This window comes from Eleutherodactylus coqui, chromosome 2, assembly GCF_035609145.1.
Source record: "Eleutherodactylus coqui strain aEleCoq1 chromosome 2, aEleCoq1.hap1, whole genome shotgun sequence".
NCBI lineage: Eukaryota > Metazoa > Chordata > Amphibia > Anura > Eleutherodactylidae > Eleutherodactylus > Eleutherodactylus coqui.
The window spans coordinates 217,830,672-217,853,277 of record NC_089838.1 but is presented as its reverse complement, the minus strand read 5'-3'; the positions used below and the strand labels follow the sequence as shown (position 1 = coordinate 217,853,277).

Below are 22,606 nucleotides of genomic sequence, written 5' to 3'. Positions count from 1 at the left end.
TACCTTCAATCACCATTTATTAAATCTCCATCCATTAAAAACCATAGCTTGCTAGAGCTGCGTGCATTAAGCCTGATTATAGAGGCTGTAGCAAGGGGGATGGGATGCAGCAGTCTGTACCCATGTGTTGCTCAGTTTTGTTTCCTTTCCATGATAGCTTATTCCCTCCTAGCTATGAGTACAAGAGCTTCTATACTCTCGGACTTTTCTATATAAATGTGATGTCTCATTCTTTAGTCTTACATGCTTTTTGCATTCTCCTGAGCTGCCTGGCCATTAAACTGTGGCTGGGGCAATGCCAATGAAAATAAAGCTCTCCTTAATGGCCTGGTGCTAATACATTATACATGGAGGGGAAAGGGCAAGGGGGTAAAAGACCTATTGGATCTAGAGGAGGGAAGCTCTCAGGTTCGCTAAGAAGGATGAGCGGGTCCTTCAAACGCACATCTTTAAAGGGCTCATCTTCTGGATCTCAAAAGGTATGTCCGTAATTCTGCAATCTACCCGATGCATCTCTGTATTCTTAAGACCACCGTTGTGTATATGTACTTGTGTGTCTGTGAGTAAATTTGGCTATACCCAATGAGTGCCTTTAAAAATTGCACAGTCTAAGTTTTAATTTGATGTATGCCATTAGATTACTGATATATTTCGACAATGTAGCATTCCAGTTCATTCGGAGAGAACAAAAAATATTTGCAGTATGGTTATACATTGTTTCTGTTCTTCATAAAATTGTGCATTTTGTAATATAACTATACTCCTGTAATAACATTTTCACTCATTTAGTTTCAGGAAAATTCATTTCATCAGTTCAATCATCAGGACATTTCAGAATTGTGAATTATCAACGTTTTCTCTAAATAGTAACCCCTTCCAGCTTCATGACATACATTCACATAATGGGAAATTCAGTCTTAATGCAAATTGCCATACACTTATGGTAGAGTCTAACATACAATTGACACTCTGCTGCGATGGCCAGGATCAGAGATACCTCCAATCCTGGTTATTTAAACCCTTACATGTCAAGGTTAATGGTGGTCAGAGGGACTGTCACCCCTATGACTGCCCCTACAATGTGATCGCAGGGTGCTGATGTGTTGACATGGCAGCTGGTGGCCTAATGAAGGCTCCCAGGTCTCCAGGTCTGCCATCTTTGTACACTTACTGACAGATATAATACACTGCAATCCTCAGTGAATTGGCAGTATATTTATCACACGTTTTTCTAGCTTTAATAGACTTAATATCATTAGATTTCTGTGACAAAAGTTAATAATCTCTAATCTTTAATCAGGTCTAATTTGCAAGTTTGTACCAATGAGTTGCAATGTCTCAAGTAAATTTGTGAATTATCAGAGTGTTGGAACATATTCCCCTAGATAATAAATATATGCTGTTAACATGAGTTGGTGCAGTACCGTAAGTATGGCTGCAGTAGAGCTTGTATGGATTCATAATGAACACATATTGTATTCAGTATGTAAGCTGAAGGCCTGAACAATCCTCTGTGTTTCTACTCTTCTCTAGTAGCTTTTCAGTTGTAATTGGAGAGTAATACTATAAGAGAGCTTTTACAACGGGATGGCATATTCTGTAACAATGTTGTAGAATATGCCCTTTTGTGAAATATTCAGCAGCAACATCTGCCCTGCTAACGTGCGGATTTTGTGCGGAATTGAAGATGACAGAATTCCACCTGCAATTCTGCATCAAAACCCACATTAAGGCCTCATGTCCACGGAAAAAATGTGGCTCGTGTGGATATGTAACGCGGATTTTTGCAGCAGATGCAGTACGGATGCACTTTAATTCCTTTTTTTTTTCATGCAGGAGATCAATTGAGCTATGAGCCCTATGAACTCCTGCATGCATGATCCGCACTTAAATGGAGCATGTCCCGTTTTTTTTTTACACGCATGAAATTTTTAAATCGTTTTAAAATACCATCCGCGACTATTTATATAACTGTGGGTGGTCAATGCATTCCAATAGGAAATTTTACATGCGGATCACGCGTGCAGGTGATCTGCTGCGGATTGGAAAATATATTTTTCCCGTGGACAAGAGGCCTAAGGCATGTGGATTTTGGTGCGTAATTCCAGGGTGGAATATTCCATCTCGTGTGAAAACATGAAAACACTCTAAAAAGGCCATAAAAAGCCATGAAACAACATCAGTCTCAGCCTCACAAAATACATTGAGGGGAATTTACCTAAATACTTAAACCGAAGTATGTTGCAGTAAGTTGCACCAAATTTGTTAAATTTGGAACACAATTTTCAAGCCCATGTGGCTCTTCTCCCACCTAATCATGTGCACTTTTCTCAGCACTTTTCAAAAGTGGCAAGAAAAGATAAACCTTTTGTATGGCAAATGGTTTAATAAATTCCAGTATGTAGGGGGAGGCAAATAGTTTTTGCTACAGAGAAGTTGTTTGTTCATTTTTTTTTAAACTGCCTAGTAAAGTCAAATCACAGCATGTAACTCACCAACATGCAGAAGGCAACACAAACTATTAGCATTAGTTTGGGGTTAGTCTTGCTAGATTTGCTGTATACTTCCTGACTAAAGATATATTTTAGGAAAGAAAGAACCTAAGGAAAAAAAGGTAAACAAGGAACACTCCAGCAGCACCCTAAAGTTCCTGAAGAATAATGTTTGCCTATTCCCATGATTTTCATGTTGGGCCTTTCTCAAGCAACGTGTAAATGGTATTAGGCTCTACTCATTTTTTGTAATTGCTAGGGCGCCTCAAACTGCAGTACATGTATGTTAGCGTGGTCTTCTAATTAAGTGCAGATTAAAGCAATTTGATTGTAATTGGTCGTGCAGTATTGTGGGTGCTATAGTACCCTCCAAAAGTTTGGAAACACCTCTTGAAAATATAAAATTGGGAAGAAATAGTCAAAAATCTTGATGCTTTTAGTATCTACAGGTTTAATTAACTAAGAGAATGAAACAAAAACAGCTGAATGTTCTAGCTCAATCTTGGAATCTGGAAATAACTTCGGTCCTTAGATCCATATAATAAGCTTAGTTGCTGATGACGTCATTCTCCCTCCTACTAATCATTAAACCTGACTTCTTGCAGTAAATCGCAGCTTAGAACATTTTTAGCTTTAGCTATCTCTAGAGGGCCATTTACGCGGGACGAATGTTGGGCAAACGATGCCCGACAGTAGTCCCTGTGTGTTCTCACTCCTGTGCTGCTGTACAGGAGAGGGTATTGCTGGCTCGCTAACAGAGCGGCCAGCAGGGGCCCGGACGGCTGGAGGAGATTTCACTCCTCACTCTCCTCCGCCCCTCTCCATTCACTTAACATAACGGCTGTTCATAACTGAATGGCTGCTGTTTACACTTAACGATTATCATTCAGGATTTTATACAACTTATGCAGCTTACACTGAATGATGATCGTTCGGTGCAAACAGCTGCCGTTCAGTACTGAATGACCGCTGTGTTAAGTGAATGGAGAAAGGCGAGGGAGAGCGAGGAGAGAAATCTCCTCCAGCCACCCTGGCCGCCTGCTGAGCAAGCCAGCGATAGTCGCTCCCGTGCAGGAGCACGGGAGTAAGTACACACAGGGACGAGTGTCAGGCATCGTTTGCCCAACATTCGTCCCGTGTAAATGGGCCTTTAAGGTTAATGCTAATTTTTGGACCCCTTGAAATATTTCCCCTCTGCCTGTATGACAACCTTGCAGACTATCAGCATTTGGTGGATCAATCTTTAGGTTTTTCCCGCAGGATATGTTTCCAACCTTGGTGGAGAACCTCCCAGTGATGTTTTCTGACTACATAGTAACATGGTTTGTAAGGCCAAAAATAGACATATGTCCATCCAGTTCAGTCTATTACCCCCAATGTTGATCCAGAGGAAGACTAGTGATTAGTTGTTTTAAACATAAACTGTTTCCAAACTTCCAGAGTGTCCTGTAGCTGTAATACTCCTCGGCCTTTTACAAACAAACTGTTTTATCTGCACTTAATTAGAATACCACTCTGACTGGCAAGCGGTGTGGTTTCGGTCACAGTGTTGCATTATCTGTAGAAGCCGCTCATCTGAACACCATGGCATCTGGCTGTAAGGCGTATGTGGTTTTCAGAATGTGATTTTGAGTGCAATAAGCATGCACATGGAAAACAATTTGGAAACACAACCCGGGGCTCCCTCACACGAGCATATGCTCATTTGCACACGCCTCAACACTGCATTTTTGCAGAACAAACAATGCTTTTTTGCGCACCTATTAACATATTTTACTGCACTTTTTCTGCCTACATGGCATGTTCATGTGCAAACAAGACCCACCACTTGAAATGGCTAATTAGTTCCAAATGCATTCCTTTTCCAACGGAATTATGCAGTACATCACACGTCTCCCTGTATTTTCGCACCCCTTATTGACTTTTATGGGGACCCTTGGGGTACAAATGCGCAGAAAAGTAGAGCATGCAGCATTTTTTTATTTTGCGCAACACAAATGTGTTTGCAAAATACGGAAATGTGAACAAAACTCAAATCAATGGTTCCTATTCTCTGCGCATTGCGTGGGTAAATTTTACATGCACATATATGTCCGTGTGAAGGAATTCTTAGGGTGCTTTCACACAGGCTAGAATTAGCCCACAGAACACACCCACAACTGCAGATGTGTAATTCCACATCAAAATCCGCAGGTCTAACTGTGAATATTGATGCAGAATTACAGGAAGGTTTTAAGCCATTTATTAATTTATTCCAGGTAGCCTGCGGATTTTCGCATGGAGTTTTCCGCAGCTTGCAGTATGTTCTGTAGGCTAATTCCTGCCTGTGTGAAAGCAACCTTAAAGGGATTATCCAGGGAGGCAAATACCCCATCTAGTTTGGGTTTAGCTATACCACCACCTCAAAATCTGGCCTGTTTTCAACACCAAATCCCGTTATGTGAAGTCTTCCTCTACCTTCTCGTCATCAGTGATGTCATCACTTAGGGCTGACTGTTCAACTTATTTCAATAAGTAAGCTAGCCCCCTTCTATGTCTCTGCGTTGGCCATGACAGAGTAGGCGGCTGACTTAGATACTGAAGTGAGCCAAACAGCCAACCCCTTGCAATGACGTCTCCGATGATGAGAGAGAAGAGAAATGCACCATGCAATCTGGTGTCGGAATCAGACCGGTAGAGGTGCCGACACTGCTGGACCCGAACTGTATCAGCTAAGTATTTGACTCCCTGGATAACCCCTTTAATGTCTGAGAACAGAGAACTTGTTCAAAACAGTAGAAGAACCCCTAAGATACAGATTCTCGGTGTCTCACAGTAAGTAGTGCACATGCGCAGACCAGAAGTAGTTTTTGAAAGGTCTCATTTAGTCGGACCGTAAACTGTCAGATTGACATCAGATTTTTTCGATATGGATCTGCTTAATCCAAGGCAGAACTCCGAGGTTGAGCTTTGGATTTCTGCCATGGATTTTGATGTGGATTTGCATGTGGATTTAGCCTTTGCCGATGGAGCAAATCCATGTGCAACAGCTTGACGTGGTTTCTTCGCCAAGTAGTGATATGTCATTGTTTTTTGTGTATGCAAAGAAAATCACACCATAGGAAGTATGGCATGGATTTTCATAGCATTCAACAGAATTCTAAAATGAAGCAGATTTCAACATGGATTTCGGCATGGAATCTACACTCAAATCTGCATCGAAATCCCACCATGTGAACGAGGCTAAAGTCTGTAACCTTTCTGAGAGTGCTCGGAGAGAAATAGCTGCATCAAAGCTCATGAGGCCATAAGCACCATATTGGAACAGGGGAAAAGGGGAAAAGACTAAAACAAGTATATGGCTGATTAAACAAACATTATTTTCAGCAATTTTCAAGTGATTTTGACTTATTCTTTATTTGACGTTGGGGGTTTTGGCTTAGTATTCCTTTCAGTTTATCTGGGTGTGCAAACTGGAGAGACAGTCATTGATTGGTTCCTGCTATCCACCAAAGTTTTGATGACATCAGCTGCCTATTCTATTTATTCATCATATGTAAAAGAAGGAATAAATAACCAGCCCTTTAAAGGGGCATTATAGCCAGAACGAACACTAGGTGCAATATGTCTGGCACTGTTTTGCTGCTCTATGACTGCCACAGACTTGAGGCTGGCGCTGTGATACGTGTTGTGTGATTTGCACTGTCATGTTGACACAGTGGCTAATACTGTTATGGGGATGCTGTGGCTGTATTGTTATGGTGTCACTGTTATTAGGCCACTAATATGGTAAGCAAAATTTCAGTCAGCACTCCACTGTAGTTGTAGTGCATTTATCTTGCGAACTTGCAGTCGTTTGATTGCTTACACACTATAATGCAATACTTTGGTAATGCATTCATATAAACTGTATTTTCACCTGCTTTTTATTAAGACATGCCATAAGCACTTCTTAGTGGATAAACAATCAGATCAGCTCTGGGGCCTTCTGAAGGCTGCAGGCTGCTTTGACGCCTGGACAGCACCCTGTGATCCCATTGTGGGGGGCTATCTGGGACATCTCAGTCCTGATCGAGACATTGAAATGTATCTGTCATAATTGGGAGCAGCATTTAAAGGGTTAACATTTATGATCTGAGTTTTTTTGCAAATGTGGCTGTTGTTGGCGGGTGTCAACTGAGAAAGACAGCTGACACCTGCCTTGCATCGCTCCATACAGTCCCACCTAACATGCGCCATACATGCATACGTTGAGAAAAGATTAACCCTTTCCAATCCACTGTCTGACCTCTGAAGACATTATGATTTAAGGCTGTACAGCTCTGATGTTGGAAGATGTCCGTCGGGATTCTCTTACTATATATTGCCAGCCTCTCTGCTGTCTGAGCCTATCCAACATGTCACCTCATGCAGTACTGGCTTTAGCCAGCATATAGCGCCGTTGTATAATGGCAGAAAAAGAGTAAGCCCCCTTGGAAAACCCATATACAAATAGGATTGGAAAAGGTTAAGGGCTCCCACACACTTGTGTTTTTTTTAAATTTCGATATCGCTGCATTTTTTTAACGCGATTGTCAATGGGACTTTCTAATGTTAAAAACGCATTGCAAGTTTGCGCTTTGCGATTTTTGTGCAATATGTTTTTAACACTAGTAAGTCCCGTTGACAATCACGTAAAAAAAATGCAAGTGAGTAAGAGCCCTAAGAGAGACTTCTTTCTGAACGAAGCTTATGGCCCATTTAGACGTAACGAGCGAACGAATTTGAGCGATAATTGTGCAGCGTAAGTGCAAAAAAAATCGCTCACTATTCGTGGCGAAGTCTGCCTGTGTAAATGCTCTCTACGAGTGCTAACGACTTTAGGGGTGACGCCAGTACTTGTGCAGTCAGTGCAGTCGTTGTTGCTTATTTTCTGCTACCACCTCTCATCTCCCCAATGGTGTCTCACAGGAGTTAAAAGAGCTGAAATATTTAAAAATTTCATGCATAAAGTCATTTCTCAAAAAGAGGCCAACAGGCGTTAAGCTGTCTTTCTCCCATGAGCTGAAGATCTGAATGAATACCTGCCTGTTGAGTCTGGGACTGGTAAGGCTGTGTATCCCTGTAGAAACAAGACATGACTTGGGGACTACTAATGCCCTATAGCAGATGTTACTTTGTAGCCTAGGTTGGTCCTACAATCCTCTGGCTCTCTATTCCCATGCCTGGCACCCATTATGATGTAGTCGTGAATTGTCACTCCATAACGAGTTGTTAGTGTATGAATGACTGTTGTTTGTTTGCTTTTACACAGGGCGTTTGTCGTTCACTTCTTGTTCAATTTTGTTGCACACCTCCCAGCAAAGTTAATGGCTAGTTGTTGAAAAACAATGATATTTATAATTAATCAACCTGTGGCTATCTTTAGGTGAGCTGAAATGAAGCGCCCAGTAAATGAATTGGCGGCTGTGTTTACATGGAACAACTGTCACAGTTGTCTATCAAGCAATGATAGTTGTCCCATGTAAAGCCACCCTAAGAGCCCCCACACAGCCCTATTGGTGGAAAAGTAAGAAAGTTGTGGGGGTCATCAAATGGCAACAGAAGGCAATATTGTTTTCTCTTTTTAAAAAAAAGTTTTTGTTTTTTTTAAATTTACTACATAAAAACCATATACATTTGGTACCGCTGTACTCTCCACTAATCCTCAGAATAAAGATAATGGGTGACTTTTACTGCACCATGAACAGTGTAAAAATAAAAAATGAAAACGAAAAGGTTCAATTGTGTATTTTTCCCAGTTTGCCCCACTTAAAATTCTTTTTTTTAAACCTTCCAATACATTGTTGTGTTGAATGGTACCATTGGAAAATGCAACACGTCCCACAAAAAAGCAAATCCTCATGTAGATACGTTACCTGAAAAATCAAAAAGGTATACATTTTTTAAAGTAAGGATATCAAAACTGCAACATGTGACCTAGAATTGATTTACAACCACTCTGTCCTTCTGGTTGCTGCTGATCAGGGCATGTGTTTTTATTGTCTCCTGGCAACGTGTGTAAAAAAAAAAGAAAGCGCAGCACACATGGATGTATTTATGCTCCTTGTGCTTTTTTATGCCCCCATAGACTATCCAGGGCTATCCTTTCTTCTTAATTCATTGGCATAGTCTAGCACCTTAATTTTAAGAAATATCTGATAAAAAAAAACAAAAAATCCAAAAGAGCCTGTTTGGACATGGTTATCTTTTTGTTCTGGAGAAGACTGTGGTTTTGGCTCGTATAACGAGTGGTGGTTACAAGATCTCTTTAAAAGCCAGACATTGACTTGCAGGAATGCTGCCTTCTAATAGGTGGTTCTGTGGAATCATTGATCCATCATGCCATTGCATACATTTCCCAGAGGAGCATGTACAGCTTTATAAGTCACCTCACATCTACTAGGTGCCCTCTGGAAGGAGCAACTTTCTCTTCTGACTCGTGACACTAGTTACTGTTTCTCACCAAATTGCTGCACTATCTTACATTTCTGCTCTTAATCTATCAACCCATCTGTGTTCTTCGCTAGAGATGATGAGCACGCTTGGATACAGCAGTTACTCGAGCGAGCATCGCTCTTCTCGAGTAACTACTTACTGATCCAAGCGTGCTCAGGGTGGGGGGGGGTGGCTGGAGAGTGAGAGAGAGATTGCAGTCAATGGAAGCCGTCTGTTCACGCTATCTTCCGCTGTAGCACAGCGGAAGATAGTGTGAAACCGCTTACCGCTGCCGCGTCATATGACACGGCCAGCCGCGTCATGTGATGCAGTGGGCGGGTCATGTGACGTGGACGGCGTGTCACATGACGTTGCAGCGCGTCACGCTGAAGCGTCATGTGGGAGTGAGGACGCCGGATCCGCAGGTAAGTTTGGGGTCTCTGGGGAGCGCCGTGACGGGCTCCGCCGCGGAATTCTGCAGCGGAGCCCATCACGGCCGTGTGCAGCCGGCCTTATTTGTATATATTTCCCAGAGGAGCATGCATGGCCTTATAAGTCTCCTCACTCACCTTCTAAGTGCTCTACTTAAGGAGTGATGATACCCCTCTCGACCACAATTTCTTCTAACACTCCCTCTTTAATAGCAGGCCTTATAATCAAGGAGTCTTAGTCTATGGCCTATACACAATTAGAACTAGTCACAAATATCTCCACTGCTCTCTGCCTTTGTCACGTCACTCTGAACTTTGTATCCCTATTGGCTCAAACAAAATACTGGCATCATTCTTGCACCATATTGCCTAATTATTTTGCTCCAAATTTGTTTGTTCAGACAAATTACTTAACCCCTTTTCATTGCAATCCAATTGTACTCTCGCTTCAGCTTATTATCACAGGGTTCTTTGAATGTATAAAGTATTCCCCAAATACGGCAGTACACCTTTATATCTTAGAGACTGGAGCTTCACAAATCAGCACAGTCTAGTTAGGGCATTTGGATCCCTTGTCTGCAGACAGAATGGAGAGTCACTACATAGAAATGTTTCTTCTCTGGAGAACTTACTTGACCATGTTTGCCCATTCATTTGAATAGGTGCAATGCTCATGTGCAGCACTACTGTGTATTACGGAACAACTATATTATGAACAATCCTTGTAGCTCGTGAAAATACAATAAACTGTTTTAAGTTTATGAACTATGCCCCATAGCAGTGAAGTACTGTACCCAGATGACAGGGCCCGTAGCAAAGACTCTTTCTAGGTGCTGCTTGATAACACACAACACTCCTAACCAATCGCAACAAGAAGTCTAGGTGCCTCATTCCATTTTCATGACTCAAGTACACTTTTTACTTTATTGTTTGGTAATATTACAGCACCCATGAAACCATCTCCACGTTGAGGTTCTCAAATAATTAAAATGGGGACAGGATCTTCCTGGAATAGGCCCCTCCCTCCAGGGGCCCGATAGCAGACGCATGGACAACCTTTGCCCTATATGCAGTCCAGAATTTACTAAAGTCTCTTAAAACAAACTTGGGGAATATAAATTCCTGAACGGTGCCCTATGTGTAAGACCACCTGGCAATGGATGAGGATAGGGGGTAAGAGATTCGCACCTCAAGCGGTTGCACTCGCAGCACAACATGCTATGTCGCTCATCAGCTGCTGCCTCCTCCAAACCAGACTTTCCAAATGGCCTAAATGAAACCAGTGAAAGTAGCTTTTACACCCCATGTTCACCCTTTTTTCCCCAGATCCCAGTGGTGTATGTGAAGGTTTTAAGAATTCATTTGTTTGCCTTAATTTTATTTTTCCAATCTATTTTATGATTTATTCCTAGTACTTTTCCTAATGAAGTAGGGCTCACTCAGACAAGCGTATGCTACCGCATATTACACATGCGGGCTTTGCATGTGTAATACACAGTACTAATCTTCTCATTGACTTTCAATTGTGTCTCTCACACATAGCACAAAGTGCACGCATAAAAAAGATTGCGATGTTCACTATCTTGGTGTGTGTTACACGTGCATACACGCTCAGATAGTGTATGGGGATTGTTGGCACGCAGCAACTATGCAATTCATTGCATACTTGCTGTGTGCTTCTGCACGGAAGATATGTGCACAGTACACTGCAGAAAAAACTTTCATGTGAGAGAGCCCTTAATTCCCTGCTCTGTATTATAGCAGGGTTGCATATGAATCGCCACCCATACACAATCAAACTACAAACAACCACTTAACCATGAGTATGTATATTTGTGTGTGGGTGCTTCTCATGCTCTGCCTCTGGTGACATCATCATTCGGCTCCATGATGACGTCATCACACCTCCTACTGTAGTGTCTGAAGAGAAGGCCCTCACCCGAGGAGACAGCGGGGTAGAGGGAAAACCTTGTCACGGGGTTCTAGCGTCTCCTCCGAAGGGTAGCTTGGGACGCGACCTCATTACCAACAGGGGGAGAACACAAATAGTAACCCATGGTTACCTGAAATCCTGTTTGTCACTCGTGATGGCAACGTTCCATCCTCTGCAGTGGATCTCTCCGATATTATTCCATCGAATAAAGTAGTTTACACACAGAGTGTCTTTTCTGGACGAGAACCGTGAACGTTCGGTCCTGTCTGCTTACTTAACTCTTGTTAGGCAATAACAGTACAAGAGTCTTTGGTGCAAAAACACAATTAGAATAGTGCTGTAACAGTGAGGATTCTTGGGGCATTGCACCTCCACAGTCCAAGTTATCTGTCAGATCTCTCTCTCCCGGTAACACTCGCTCAACTGTCAGTCACTCGCGCTTTTCTCGCTTTTTGTTGATTTCTTTCCCTCCGGATGGATGGATGCCTGCGCAGCTTTTCCCTTGTTCGGGCTCATACACTCCTTGCGGTTAGTGGCTATGGTGAGTATCTCTGGAATGGCTAGTTCCACACAGGGGCAGAGGACCACCTTTCAGCTTCCTTCATGTCTTACTCCTCTCCCTAACTCTCTGCACCTCCGAACTCTGGACTCCGAGACTCAGGACTCCACTCAGAACTCAACTCAGGACGCCAAACTCTGAACTCACTTGCTAACATGTGACCTACTCTTTTATACTACACGCAAGACAAAATGATACAATTTCCAGACATCACCAGGCATTAACCCTTTCATGCATACGACCTCCAATACACATACCTCTGATTCACTCCACATACAAGACAGTGCACAAGACAAACATAAAACATGTGTTATGAGGTGCTGTAGGGGCCCCTAACTCTGGGCCACTGCACTACAACATACATAAAACACAGAGCTTGACCGACAGAAGAACAACACAGTTAGGGCTCTTGGAAGGGCAGGGCAAAAATAACAAAAAGAGAATACAACTAAGCCATTATCTCAGACACAACTTAGCAGTTCTCACAGAAGACACTAACCTACCACCACCACAGAGATCTGAAGGGGTGAAGTACCTGTGGTGACGTCACTGATGTGGGAGGAGCCATTGTACAGTTTGCTAAAAGAGATCCGGTGGCCTGAAGGACCTGCGGTGACGTCACTGCTGTGGGAGGAGCTATTGTGTAATTTGGTAGAAAGTACAGTATATTGGATAAGACGACAGCAGCCACTCGGACCTGTGATGATGTCACTGTCATGTGATCACATGTGTGGGTGGAGTCAGAGATCACATAACCAGGGGCTGATCACTGTATCTAGGAGTCTGCTGAGCTGGTGATGTCTGGAAATCAGTATGGATGTACCACAGCTGTGTGTGTGTGATGTGTATGAATCAGGATGCATGTAGTAAAGCTGTGTGCATGATGTGTGGGGATCACAATGGATGTACCATGTAGCAGAACTGTGTGGCATATTGCGCCACCAGAAACACTGGTACTATAATTTCCTAATGATTACTAATGTATTGCATATGAACAGCATTGCATACACTGCCCATAGAAAAGAATAGGAGTCACGCTGTGGTATATGCGGTGAAATATAGCATGCTACAATCTTTTTCACACACGTATCTACACGCAGTGTTTACACGCTAATGTGAATGAATCAATCAAAGTCCATGTACTTTCATTGACCCCATTCACCGTGTGTCATGCGGCTGTGCATCACGCACGTAATAAGTGCCAAAATAACGGTCGCATGAATTAGCCCTTATTAGTGGAAGATATCGGTACGATGCTAAAACGTGTTGACAAAAATACTTGAGTGTTCCTTAGTCTGGTTCTCTGTCCCGGGTTCAGCAGCACCGAGGTCATCCTACAATTCTCTCTACTTTCATCCATTGTTGATAGCTTGTCATTTCTTCCAACTTAAGCAATTCTGTTCTGTAATATACTAAGCATTGTTCCTCTGAAAGTGAATGTACTTTTCCTTTACGACAGCGAGGCCTTCTGGACTAGAAACATTTAGGCATTTCCACAGATGCATCTACAGTAGGCATTTCCTTGTATATGGGTACATATAACACTTGCTCCCCCAATGTCAGGATGCCGGCCAGCCGGTATATGGTGTGTTGTGTGACCTGTATAATGTGGTTATGTCGAGCAGAGGGCTCAGAAGTAGCTCAGAAAGATTTCAGCTGGACGTTATGCAAAATGTTGATGTGTACTTAGAGGCTGCTTGCAAAAGACAGCCGAGCTGCCCAAAGATTAATCTCTGATAATGGCCCAGCAAAAGAGCTAACAGCTGGTGTGGATTAATATAACTTAATATCTGCTTTCATGTGATTAATAGATACATGGCTAAAACCTTTACCTACAGCAAACAAGCAGAGTAACTGCAGCGTGCTGCCAATGTGCCCGTGTTTAATTATAGGTGCACTTTTAGAACAGGTTAGATGAGTTTATTACTGCAGGCTAATTAGCAGTTTCCTGGAATAAATCTGACAGCGTACTTTTCTCCCCTGAAACACAATTAAAGGCAAATCGCTGCGCAATTATGTTTGTGTAACACAGGCCTAATGGCCCTTTTACACAGGATGACAATCTCATGGTTCTTGTTTGCCCGATGGAACGAGCTGGTATCGCCATCAACAGCCCGTTCGCGCTCGGGCCGCCCGTTTAGATTGCACACATGGGCATCAGCACATATACACTTGTTATTGCAAGACATATATGTGCTAAGCAGGGCGCAGGATCACGGGCTATTGCACCCATATCGGCACATTTTACTGTATTATATTGCTCTGCTGGGACCACTCACATCAGCGTGGACCTAGCGGTGCCATGTTTGAGTAGTTGGGACAGCCTACTTAGTAAAAGGGTCTGCTGACTTGGTAGGCAGGCTAACCGACTCGGTAGGTGGGTCAGCAGATCTAGTAGGCCCAGGTGGTATCGTTTAGCCCCTTGAAATCACGCAGTTCAGTATGTGATTTCAGGCAGACGGGGGGCCTTCGGTGTGCAATTGTGCCCGAAAATAGAGTATGTCACATTTTTTCCCTGAGCATCAAATGCATGTGGAAAAACACGTGTAAAGGAACCCATTGAAGTCAATGGATTCTATTTGCTGCGCATTGGGGCACAGATTTTGCAGCCACAAATGCAAATGTGCCTGTGTTAGGCTGCCCTGAGACACGTGCATTGTCATTGTTTTGTATGGTTGTAAAGCATTTCCTTAGGAACTATAAAGCCGTAAATTCCAGTGAACTTGTAGAGAATATGTGCATTTCTGTTTTTGTACAGCTTAGTTTGTTTGAATGATTTTCTGAACGATAATCGTTCCGTATAAATGGATTTGTACAGCGTTTTGTACGGGCGAGAAAAGATAGGACAAGATAGCGTAGTTGTGCATACAGCCATCTGAAACAGTCCTCAGAATGTAGCCACTTGCTTTTGTGTTTAGCTTCTTATTAGGGTGCTTTCACATGGGTGGACTTAGCCCACAACATCTACCAAAAGATGCAGGTTAAGGCCCATTTAGACCCAACGATTCTCGCCTAAAATTCACTCAAAGGCACCTATTGAGCGATAACTGTTGCATCTAAAAGCACGGACATTGTGCAGTTTTCGTGCGCGATTCATTCCTCGCTCAATTCTAGTTTTCTAGAATTGAGAGATGAACTCTCATTATTGGTGCAGGATGTTATCACAGTCGGCAGCGCTGATAAGATTCTTACAGCCCGTGTCCCGCTGGTAGTTCACAGCGGGACGCGAGCTGTAAGCACGGAGAACAATGCAACTGTTTGCTTATGCAAAACAGCTGTATTGTTTGCCAAGCGATAGCGGCGGTGTCCTGCTCCACCTGCATAGCGTTTAGTAGCTAATTAGCTACTATAGACTATGCAAAGATGATCGGTCAAAACTGTCATTTAAATTGTCGTTTATCGATCATCTTTCAGTGAAAATGGGGTCTTAATCTTCCCCTGTGGAATTCCACTACAAAGCCCTCAGGTCTGATTTTGATGTTGAATTGATGGCAAATTTAAGCTTCTTTCAATTCCACATCAAAATCCGCATGGAGGCTGCAGATTTTGGTGTTAAATTTACCTTCGTCTTGTGGAACATAAAGCAGGCTAACTCTGACGATGTGAATGTACCCTTAGGGTTTTTTCATCTGTATCAAAGTTTGCAGTGGGCTTTGCCGCCCTGGAAATCTGCACCAAAATGCACATCTAAATGCGGATGTTGATGTGGATTTCCCAGCAGAATTAAGTCAATTTTAATTTGGCATGGAAATTTGTTCGTTAAACATGCAGATTTTGGTATGGTATTTTCTACTGGGCAGCATGCAGAAAAATCTATACAAAATCTGCATGTCTAATGGGCAAGTTTTTCCGCCGAATTAAAATATAATATTTAAAGGTTTCAATCATATCCCCTCTCCACTCTTTCCTCCAGGCTATACAATTTAAGTTCCTTAATAGAGATGAGCGAGCACCAAAATGCTCGGGTGCTCGTTACTCGGGACGAAATTTTCGCGATGCTCGAGGGTTCGTTTCGAGTAACGAACCCTATTGAAGTCAATGGGCGACCCAAGCATTTTTGTATATCGCCGATGCTCGCTAAGGTTTCCATTTGTGAAAATCTGGGCAATTCAAGAAAGTGATGGGAACGACGACACAGCAACGGATAGGGCAGGCGAGGGGCTACATGTTGGGCTGCATCTCAAGTTCCCAGGTCCCACTATTAAGCCACAATAGCGGCAAGAGTGGGCCCCCCCTCCCAACAATTTTTACTTCTGAAAAGCCCTCATTAGCAATGCATACCTTAGCTAAGCACCACACTACCTCCAACAAAGCACAATCACTGCCTGCATGACACTCCGCTGCCACTTCTCCTGGGTTACATGCTGCCCAACCCCCCTCCCCCCCCCCCCCCCCGCACGACCCAGTGTCCACAGCGCACACCAAAGTGTCCTTGCGCAGCCTTCAGCTGCCCTCATGCCACACCACCCTCATGTCTATTTATAAGTGCGTCTGCCATGAGGAGGAACCGCAGGCACACACTGCAGAGGGTTGGCACGGCTAGGCAGCGACCCTGTTTAAAAGGGGTGGGGCGATGGCCCACAATGCTGTACAGAAGCAATGAGAAATATAATCCTGTGCCACCGCCATCAGGAGCTGCACACGTGGGCATAGCAATAGGGAACCTATGTGGCACACACTATTCATTCTGTCAAGGTGTCTGCATGCCCCAGTCAGACCGCGTTTTTTTATAAATAGTCACAGGCAGGTACAACTCCGCAATGGGAATTCCGTGTGCACCTACAGCATGGGTGGCTCCCTGGAACCCACCGGCTGTACATAAATGTATCCCATTGCAGTGCCCTGGACAGCAGAGCTAACGTCAGATTAAATGCAGGTGGGCTTCGGCCCACACTGCATGCCCCAACCTGACCGGGGTTTTTAATTCATAGACACAGGCAGGTACAACTCCCTATTGTGAAGTCCCTGTGGACCGACAGCACGGGTGGATGCCAGGAAGCCACCGGCGGTACATAAATATATCCCATTGCATTGCCCATCACAGCTGAGGTAATGTCATGTTTAATGCAGGTGGGCTTCGGCCCACACTGCGTGCCCCAGTCGGACTGGGGTTCTTTATAAGTAGACACAGGCAGGTACAACTCCCTATTGTGAAGTCCGTGTGGACCAACAGCATGGGAGGGTCCCAGGAAGCCACCGGCGGTACATAAATCCCATTGCATTGCCCAGCACAGCTGAGGTAATGTCATGTTTAATGCAGGTGGGCTTCGGCCCACACTGCATGCCCCAGTCGGACTGGGGTTCTCTAGAAGTGGACACATGCAGTTACAACTCCGTGTGGACCGACAGCATGGGTGGCTCCCTGGAACCCACCGGCAGTACATAAATATATCCCATTGCATTGCCCATCACAGCTGAGGTAATGTCATGTTTAATGCAGGTGGGCTTCGGCCCACACTGCATGCCCCAGTCAGACTGGGGTTCTTTAGAAGTGGACACATGCAGTTACAACTCCATGTGGACCGACAGCATGGGTGGGTGCCAGGAAGCCACCAGCGGTACATAAATATATCCCATTGCAGTGCCCAGCACAGCTGATGTAACGTCAGCTTTAATGCAGGTGGGCAAAAAAATTATTGGATTACACTGTAGGCGAGGGCCCCAAAAAATTGGTGTACCAACAGTACTAATGTACCTCAGAAAAATTGCCCATGCCCAACCAAGAGGGCAGGTGAAACCCATTAATCGCTTTGGTTAATGTGGCTTAATTTGTAACTAGACCTGGAGGCAGCCCAGTTAAAATAAAAATTGGTTCAGGTGCAAGTTTCAACGCTTTAATGAGCATTGAAACGTATAAAAATTGTTTACAAAAATTATATGACTGAGCCTTGTGGGCCTAAGAAAAATTGCCCGTTCGGCGTGATTACATGAGGTTTCAGGAGGAGGAGCAGGAGGAGGAGGATGAATATTATACACAGATTGATGAAGCTAAAAGGTCCACGTTTTTGATGGTGATAGAGAACAATGCTTCCATCCGCGGGTGCAGCCTACGTATTGTTTACGTATCGCTGCTGTCCGCTGGTGGAGAAGAGAAGTCTGGGGAAATCCAGGCTTTGCTCATCTTGATGAGTGTAAGCCTGTCGGCACTGTCGGTTGACAGGCGGGTGCGCTTATCTGTGATGATTCCCCCAGCCGCACTAAACACCCTCTCTGACAAGACGCTAGCCGCAGGACAAGCAAGCACCTCCAGCGCATACAGAGCGAGTTCAGGCCACGTGTCCAGCTTCGACACCCAGTAGTTGTAGGGGGCAGAGGCGTCACGGAGGACAGTCGTGCGATCGGCTACGTACTCCCTCACCATTCTTTTACAGTGCTCCCGCCGACTCAGCCTTGACTGGGGAGCGGTGACACAGTCTTGCTGGGGAGCCAGAAAGCTGTCAAAGGCCTTAGAGAGTGTTCCCCTGCCTGTGCTGTACATGCTGCCTGATCTCCGCGCCTCCCCTGCTACCTGGCCCTCGGAACTGCGCCTTCGGCCACTAGCGCTGTCGGATGGGAATTTTACCATCAGTTTGTCCGCCAGGGTCCTTTGGTATAGCATCACTCTCGAACCCCTTTCCTCTTCGGGTATGAGAGTGGAAAGGTTCTCCTTATACCGTGGATTGAGCAGTGTGTACACCCAGTAATCTGTAGTGGCCAGAATGCGTGTAACGCGAGGGTCACGAGAAAGGCATCCTAACATGAAGTCAGTCATGTGTGCCAGGGTACCTGTACGCAACACATGGCTGTCCTCACTAGGAAGATCACTTTCAGGATCCTCCTCCTCCTCAGGCCATACACACTGAAAGGAGGACAGGCAAGCAGCATGGGTACCCTCAGCAGTGGGCCAAGCTGTCTCTTCCCCCTCCTCCTCATCCTCCTCATGCTACTCCTCCTCCTCCTCAACGCGCTGAGATATAGACAGGAGGGTGTTCTGACTATCCAGCGACATACTGTCTTCCCCCGCCTCTGTTTCCGAGCGCAAAGCATCTGCCTTTATGCTTTGCAGGGAACTTCTCTAGAGGCATAGCAGAGGAATGGTGACGCTAATGATTGCAGCATCACCGCTCACCATCTGGGTAGACTCCTCAAAGTTTCCAAGGACCTGGCAGATGTCTGCCAACCAGGCCCACTCTTCTGTAAAGAATTGAGGGGGCTGACTCCCACTGCGCCGCCCATGTTGGAGTTGGTATTCCAAATATAGCTCTACGCTGCTCATAGAGCCTGGCCAACATGTGGAGCGTAGAGTTCCACCGTGTGGGCACGTCGCACAGCAGTCGGTGCACTGGCAGATGAAACCGATGTTGCAGGGTGCGCAGGGTGGCAGCGTCCGTGTGGACCAAAATGCGCAGAGCCGGTGCACCTTTCCGAGCAGGTCTGACAAGCGTGGGTAGCTTTTCAGAAAGCGCTGAACCACCAAATTAAAGACGTGGGCCAGGCATGGCATGTGCGTGAGGCTGCCGAGCTGCAGAGCCGCCACCAGGTTACGGCCATTGTCACACACGACCATGCCCGGTTGGAGGCTCAGCGGCGCAAGCCAGCGGTCGGTCTGCTCTGTCAGACCCTGCAGCAGTTCGTGGGCCGTGGGCCTCTTCTCTCCTAAGCACAACCGCTGTGCTGCCGTACCACGAGACACCGACTGCTGGCGACGTGCTGCTGCTGACACATCTTGATTGCGAGACAGAGGTTGCGTAGGAGGAGGAGGAGGAGGAGGAGGGTGGTTTAGTGGAGGAAGCATACACCGCCGCAGATACCACCACCGAGCTGGGGCCCGCAATTCTGGGGGTGGGTAGGACGTGAGCGGTCCTAGGCTCTGACTCTGTCCCAGCCTCCACTAAATTCACCCAATGTGCCGTCAGGGAGATATAGTGGCCCTGCCCGCCTGTGCTTGTCCACGTGTCCGTTGTTAAGTGGACCTTGGCAGTAACCGCATTGGTGAGGGCGCGTACAATGTTGCGGGAGACGTGGTCGTGCAGGGCTGGGATTGCACATCGGGAAAAGTAGTGGCGACTGGGAACTGAGTAGCGCGGGGTCGCCGCCATCATACCTTTGAAAGCCTCTGTTTCCACAACCCTATATGGCAGCATCTCAAGGCTGATAAATTTGGCTATGCGCACGTTTAACGCTTGAGCGTGCGGGTGCATGGCGGCGTACTTGCGCTTGTGCTCCAACACTTGCGCTAGTGACGGCTGGACGGTGCGCTGAGAGACATTGGTGGATGGGGCCGAGGTCAGCGGAGTTGAGGGTGTGGGTGCAGGCCAGGAGACGGTAGTGCCTCTGTCCTCAGAGGGGGGTTGCATCTCAGTGGCAGGTTGGGGCACAGGGGGAGAGGCAGTGGTGCAAACCGGAGGCGGTGAACGGCCTTAGTCCCACCTTGTGGGGTGCTTGGCCATCATATGTCTGCGCATGCTGGTGGTGGTGAGGCTGGTGGTGGTGGCTCCCCGGCTGATCTTGGCGCGACAAAGGTTGCACACCACTGTTCGTCGGTCGTCTGCACTCTCAGTGAAAAACTGCCAGACCTTTGAGCACCTCGGCCTCTGCAGGGTGGCATGGCGCGAGGGGGCGCTTTGGGAAACACTTGGTGGATTATTCGGTCTGGCCCTGCCTCTACCCCTGGCCACCGCACTGCCTCTTCCAACCTGCCCTGCTGCTGCACTTGCCTCCCCCTCTGAAGACCTGTCCTCAGTAGGCGTAGCAAACCAGGTGGGGTCAGTCACCTCATCATCCTGCTGCTCTTCTTCCGAATCCTCTGTGTGCTCCTCCCTCGGACTTACTCCAATTACTACTACCTGAGTGATAGACAACTGTGTCTCATCGTCATCGTCCTCCTCACCCACTGAAAGCTCTTGAGACAGTTGCCGGAAGTCCCCAGCCTCATCCCCCGGACCCCGGGAACTTTCCAAAGGTTGGGCATCGGTCACGACAAACTCCTCCAGTGGGAGAGGATTCGGAACCATTGCTTCCCATTCTGGGCAGGGGCCCGAGAACAGTTCCTGGGAGTCTGCCTGCTCCTCAGAATGTGTCATTGTAATGGAGTGAGGAGGCTAGGAGGAAGGAGGAGCAGCAGCCAGAGGATTCAGAGTTGCAGCAGTGGACGGCGCAGAATTCTGGGTGGTCGATAGATTGCTGGATGCACTTTCTGCCATCCACAACAGGACCTGCTCACACTGCTCATTTTCTAATAAAGGTCTACCGCGTGGACCCATTAATTGTGAGATGAATGTGGGGACTCCAGAAACGTGCCTCTCTCCTAATCCCGCAGCAGTCGGCTGCGATACACCTGGATCAGGAGCTCGGCCTGTGCCCACACCCTGACTTGGGCCTCCGCGTCCTCGCCCGCGTCCATGTCCTCTAGGCCTACCCCTACCCCTCAGCATGCTGTATTACCAGTAGTGCAGAAACAGAACGCTGTAATTAAATGTGCTGCTTATTGGCCTGTGGTTGGAGGCTGACTTCGCTAACGGAACGCACAGCAGAGGCAGGAAAGAATTTTGCGCAAGCCTGCTGTAACACTTAGCTGGCTGTGTATGAATTAGGACAACTACCCCCAGCAGAGACGCAGTACAGTCAGGACGGTCACAGGCAGCCCAAATAGATTTTTTTTTCCAATTTTTTTTGGAAAAGCCCACTGCCTATATAGACTGGATATGTCTTTCACTGTCCCTGCCTCACCACCACTACTGGCCGTGGACTATGTAAAATTAGTGCAGGACGCAATGCTCTGGACGCAATGCTCTGCACGGCCGATATACAAAAAAAAAAAAAATTGTGCAACTAAATGTAAGTATTTTACAGTTACAGAGCTATTGTAATCACATCTTCATTGCTCAAGACTGCTGCACAATGTCCTCTATGCTGTTTCTTAGGGCGTCCATAGAGTGATAGGGAATCTCATCTTTTCTGTGTGTGCAGCAGAGACATCATAGCAGCTACTGTAATATCAACCTCTAGTGGAAATAAAAAAATTTAAAGAAACTGATGATTAGGAACTGAGCCTATAGAAAGGTAAATGCCTGCCATATTATGGCCCTAAAAGGAACATTACACATGGGACGGAATTACACCACACGACACAGCAAAATCAGCAATAGGGAAATTCCACACCAAAATCCACAGATCTAACTATGGATTTTGATGCAAAATTGCAAGCAATTTTTAAACAATTTTCAATTCCGCATCACAATCCAGAGATAGCCTGCAGATTTTACCGTGGCTTGTGGTGCATCGTGTGGCCTATTTCATCCCATGTGAAAAGTTCCTAAGGGCTTATTCAGACACACACATTTGCACTGCATATTAAATGTGCAATACGCAGTGAATAGAACCCATTGATTTCAATGGGTTCGTTCACATGAGCGTATTTTGTAAGCGCATTTAGTTTGCACAAAAAAATACACAGCACGTATTGCGCATGAAGATTGCACATATCAAACTAATTAAACTTAATTGTTCATTGAAATAAATGGGAGCATGCTTGCGTGTTTTTTTCTTCTGTGCGCAAATACGCAGGGCATGCATGTGCAAAAAATACAATAAAATACATGCGCGCATGCAGCGTCCATTGTGTAATTGCACACGTAAATATGTTTATGCCCATGTGAAGCCGGCCGGCCTATTTATAACAGACCTTTTTATGTAGGTAAATGAGATCACATCTAAAATGTCCCTTTTCCATGCTGAAGCCTGGTTTTACTAGCTTCTCATTATAAGAGAGACATTC

General features: G+C 45.5%; 1 protein-coding gene across 1 annotated transcript in view; it reads left to right on the top strand.

Moving 5' to 3' along the window:
* Positions 1-347: 347 nt before the first annotated feature.
* The window catches only part of TRPM1 (transient receptor potential cation channel subfamily M member 1), a 166,709-nt gene continuing 144,450 nt past the window's right edge, over positions 348-22,606 (top strand). Inside the window, exon 1 of the mRNA XM_066592492.1 lies at positions 348-479. Within this exon, the coding sequence (XP_066448589.1) occupies positions 348-479 (132 nt within the window). The remainder of the gene's footprint in view (positions 480-22,606) is intronic.